The 5,028-nt window shown below is 42.5% G+C and overlaps 1 protein-coding gene across 1 annotated transcript in view; it reads left to right on the top strand.

Moving 5' to 3' along the window:
* LOC123164536 (receptor-like protein EIX2) overlaps positions 1–4,312 on the top strand; it is a 6,124-nt gene extending 1,812 nt beyond the window's left edge. The window contains exons 2-5 of the mRNA XM_044582052.1: positions 588–639; positions 901–940; positions 1,638–3,689; positions 3,789–4,312. Of these exons, the coding sequence (XP_044437987.1) occupies positions 588–639; positions 901–940; positions 1,638–3,689; positions 3,789–4,312 (2,668 nt within the window). The remainder of the gene's footprint in view (positions 1–587; positions 640–900; positions 941–1,637; positions 3,690–3,788) is intronic.
* Positions 4,313–5,028: the final 716 nt, after the last annotated feature.

The raw sequence follows: 5,028 nt of genomic DNA, 5'->3' as shown, positions 1-5,028 counted from the left end.
CATCGCCATTCGGGCCGTAGCGCTGCGGCCCGCAGTCCTCTCCGCCGTCCCCACGTGTCGACTTCCCATGGTATGCGTTGTGCCGCCTCCCTTAACGCAGTATATGCCCACGAGGCTCAAGCAATAAACATTGATTCCATCAATCCTCTCTATTCCCTTCTAACACGTTGGAACGTTATACGCCGTAATTGCATCACCGGAACTACACATCCTGGTATTTCTAGACGATGAGGATATCTATCACTTACCGTGCCATGTGGTTGCTGTGTTTGCTTGGACCCAGTAAAACAATTTCAGTTAAGGACTTAAGCTTGCAAAGAGAAAAGGAAATATCAAACCAATACACTGTATATATTCAAGTCGGCTAGACGAGTGAAACTCGTATTCGTGCTTTTTTTTCTTCTTCTGGCTTATCTGTATCACAATCCCCGGTGTACTGTCCTTGCAGTTTTTCAACCATCCATCTTTGCCCCCTGCAGGTGCCGGATGCCTTGTTTGATAGGCAATGAAGCAGATCGAGTCTGGATTTGCTATCAAATCCGGTATCTTTATTTTGTTTCATTATAATTCTTCTTTGACCCCGGCAGGTTCCTTGGAACGTTATACGTCGTACTCGCATCACTGGAACCGGACATCATGGTATTTCTAGATGACGAGGATATCACTTACCGTGCCATGCAGTTGCCGTGTGTGTTAGTGTGCCAGTAAAACCAATATAGTTAAGCACTTGAGTTTACAAAGAAAAAAATAAAACAAAAGCAGTACACATTATATATTCAAGTCGGCTTGCCAAGTGAAACTTCTATAAATGCTTCTTTTGTGAATTGTCTGTATCAGAATCGCCAACTATATATATACTGTCCTTGCAGTTTTGTAATCATCCATCCTTGACCCCTACAGGTGACTGATGGCTCATTGACACTGATGCCCTGTGTGATAGGTAACCGAAGCAAAGACTAGGCTAGCTCTTACAAATTAGGCATCTTCTTTTTTGCGGAAAAAATTAGGCATCTTCATTAGTCTTATTATAGGTCACAGTCCTATTAATGGAAGTGGAACCACACATCCTGGTATCTAGATGAGAAGAACATGTATGTAGAATATCGCTTACCATGCCATGTGGTTGCCGTGTGTCTTAGATTTCTATGAGCATAAGACATATAAATCACATCAATGGTGGTAGCCAGTCTTCGGTCGACCGGTGACTTGTCTTCCGAATCCAAGGACAGATCCAATATAGAACAAGATCCAGACCGGTCACAGTCCCATCAGTGGAAGGGGAACCACATATCCTGGTATCTGGATGCGCAGAAAATCCTCCTATTCTAGATGAGAAAGACATCCTCGTATGTAGAATATCACTACAGTGTCTCGTGGTTGCCGTGTCTGTTAGGTTTCTGCAAGCATAAGACATACAAATCACATCAATGGTGGCAGCCAGTCTTCCGTCCACCGGCGACTTGTCCTCTGAACCCAAGGACAGATCCACTATATAACAAGATCCAGACCGGAGTTCGTAAGCACACAAACATACTTGCATACTTCATACCCAAATACCCATAAGAAAAAACCCACATTGGCAATGTCTAAGCTCAGGAATCTTGTACCAGCCACAACCTCTCCCCTCCATGCACCAGCTTCGAACGGGAGCTGTGTCGCGTACGAGAGGGACGCGCTTCTCTCCGTCAAGGAGAGCCTCTGGGAGCCCAGTGTCAACCTCTCGTCGTGGCAAGGTGAAGAATGCTGCAACTGGAAAGGCGTCAGGTGCAGCTACAAAACCGGCCACGTCGTCAAGCTCAATCTTCGTGGAAGTGCTCAAGACTGCCTCAGATACTCTGCATATAGAGGTGCGATAAGCCACTCCTTGGTTACTTTACAGCAACTGAGGTATCTAGACTTGAGCTGCAATAGCTTCAACTGGTCTGAGATACCGGAGTTCATTGGTTCTTTTCCGAGCCTTAGATATCTAAACCTTTCATATAGCTTGTTCTATGGGAGAGTACGCCCGCATATTGGGAACCTCTCCAAGCTTGCTTACCTGGATCTCAAACTCCCAAGTTATAACATATTGTACTCAAGTGATCTTCGGTGGTTATCACACCTGTCATCACTGAAGCACCTCGACTTGAGCTATATTAACCTTACCACTGCAGTGGACTGGGTCCACCAAATTAACATCCTTCCAAACCTTAGAAAGCTTTATCTACAACATACTGGCCTCAGAAGCACACCTCCTTTCCTTGATCAATCCAATCTTACGGCACTTGAGGTGCTTGACATCTCATGGAACAACTTCAACACCACCATTGCTCCCAACTGGTTTTGGAACACAACGTCCCTCACTTCTCTAAACTTGCAAGCTTGTAGATTCTATGGCCCTATTCCGGAACACATTGGCAGCATGGCCTCTCTTGAAGCAATTTATTTCTCGGGTAATGATCTCATGTCCACCATGATACCATCAAATTTCAAAAATCTGTGCAATCTGAAGATACTAGATTTATCAGGCAGCGACATCTCAGGGGACATCACAGAGTTGATGGAGCGGTTACCAAACTGTCCTTCAAACAAGATGCAAGTGTTGGATTTGACTGATAGTATGGTAAGTGGCCCCATGCCCAATATGGCAGGACCTCTTACAAACCTGACCTGCTTGGCCCTGTCTCAAAATAAGCTTACAGGACCTATACCGCAATGGATATGGTCACTCACCGAATTGCTTATTTTGGATCTAGATGGAACCGAACTAAATGGCGTAGTCACTGAAGATCACCTAAAACGCCTTACAAATTTGAAGATCTTAGGTTTGGGCAAAACACTTCTTGAGATCAAGGTCAGTCCGGATTGGGTTCCTCCATTCAAACTACGAGCAGTTGTCTTACAGGGTTTGCAGCTAGGGCCGGCGTTCCCATCATGGCTTAGATCACAGACAAGCCATGAAACCCTTATGATTGCAAATGCAAGCATAACTACAATCCCAGATTGGTTTTGGGTTGCATTTTCAAGGGCAAAAATTGTGGATCTGTCCTATAATCAGATAACTGGCACACTACCAGCAACATTGGAATTTATGGCAGCAGAAGTAATGGCTCTGTGCAGCAACAGATTTACCGGTACAATTCCAAAATTTCCGAGAAATACTAAAATCATGTACTTGTCAGTAAACTCTTTATCAGGGACATTGCCATCAGATTTCGGGGCACCGTTGTTGCAGGTTATTAGCCTCTATAACAATTCAATATCAGGTCCGATTCCATCTTCATTATGCTCGTTGTCACAATTGGCTTTTGTAGACCTATCAGGGAACAAGCTGACAGGAGAAGTTCCAAGTTGTGAAGAGGATTCTAACCCACCCATGCATAATCTTAATGTGGTAAATTTGAATACCAACAATCTTTCAGGAGAGTTCCCAAGAGTTTTTCAAACCTGCCCCAACCTTGTTTTTGTTGATCTTTCATACAACAAATTCTCTGGAGACCTACCCCTCTGGATAGGGGTGAAGTTACCGTACTTAGCATTGTTACGCTTGCGGTACAATATGTTTTCTGGCCAAATTCCCACTGAAATTGGAAAATTTCAAGAGCTACAGTTTTTAGATCTTGCACACAATAACTTCTCAGGAAGCATGCCGAACTCATTAGTTAACTTGAGTGCAATGGCCCGCACTTCTGGATATAGCAATGTTCTTGGTAATGCCATTCATCATAGACAAGGGCCTATTTTGTACAATCTAGTATATGTTGATATCAATGTATTTTAGGGGAAAAAAGTATATGTTCTTACTAAAGGGCAACAACTCGATTTTTCCCCTGAAATCCTATACATGTCGATTCTTGATTTGTCGTGCAACAATTTAACTGGAGCGATCCCTCAAGATATTGGTGCTTTAATTGGATTAAGAAGTCTGAACTTTTCATGGAACAACTTAAGTGGTGCAATCCCTGAAAAAATTTGTGAGCTTGAGCAATTGGAATCTCTGGACCTGTCAAATAATGAGCTTTCACACGAAATCCCTTCAAGCATGACAGCTCTTACCTCTTTGAGCCATATGAACCTGTCATATAACTCTCTGTCAGGAATGATACCAACTGGTAATCAGTTTCATACTTATGACGCATCCGTCTACATTGGGAACACTGGTTTATGTGGTTACCCCTTGACAAACATCTGTCCAGGAAATAGTTCAAGTCGACCTACACATGCAGGTCATGGAGATGGATCTGAGGATATATCCCTTTACCTTGGTTTGGCTGTTGGGTATATCCTTGGCCTTTGGGTGGTCTTCTGTGTGATGTTGTTTAAAAAAAGCTGAAGAACTGTTTATTTCACATTTGTGGAAGGGCTGCAGGCCAAGATTTATGTGGCAGTGGTACTGAGATGGGCCAATTTGAAGAGGCAAGTTCATGAAACTTAAATACTGTTATATGTTAATCGATGATAATCATCATGTATGCATTCGATCCAGAACTTTCTTTTCTACAAATGGCTCTCTATATCCGAGAGTGTTGTGACAGAAGTGTATTTTATGAATTGGCAAGTACGACTGCGGTGTTCTCCGTATGTAATAAACGTTACACTATTTATAAACCTTCTGCCATGTATTGTATTTTACTTTTGCTATTTTTAAGTTGAGAATTGATTCTTGCCCTGTAGTACTGTTGAAGTGTTGATATGCTATATATTCAAATCAATAAAATGTTCCTTCAGATACATGTTAAGTAAGCAAACCGAATCAATTCTAGAAGCATACATACCCTGATACGACATTGTAATTATTGAGATGAGAAGCAGCAGCTGCTGTCGATGGTTGGTTCCTTTACTGAATGTGTTCCCGGTACATAATATTTGCAAAAATGCGGAATCAATGGCCGTGGTTTCAGCTCACCATGGATCTGCTGCCCATTTATCTTTTTCAGTTCATATGCCCAAATGGGCTAGAATTCCAATTGCAATGTAAGAACAAATCATGTTGGCTACTAGTGATGAAAAAAATAGATGAATTACATGTACATTTCAACTGCAGTAGCA

Source organism: Triticum aestivum, chromosome 7D (genome assembly GCF_018294505.1).
Source record: "Triticum aestivum cultivar Chinese Spring chromosome 7D, IWGSC CS RefSeq v2.1, whole genome shotgun sequence".
Taxonomy (NCBI): Eukaryota; Viridiplantae; Streptophyta; class Magnoliopsida; order Poales; family Poaceae; genus Triticum; species Triticum aestivum.
Note: the sequence above shows the minus strand (reverse complement) of the source record. Positions and strands in the feature narration are given on the sequence as shown.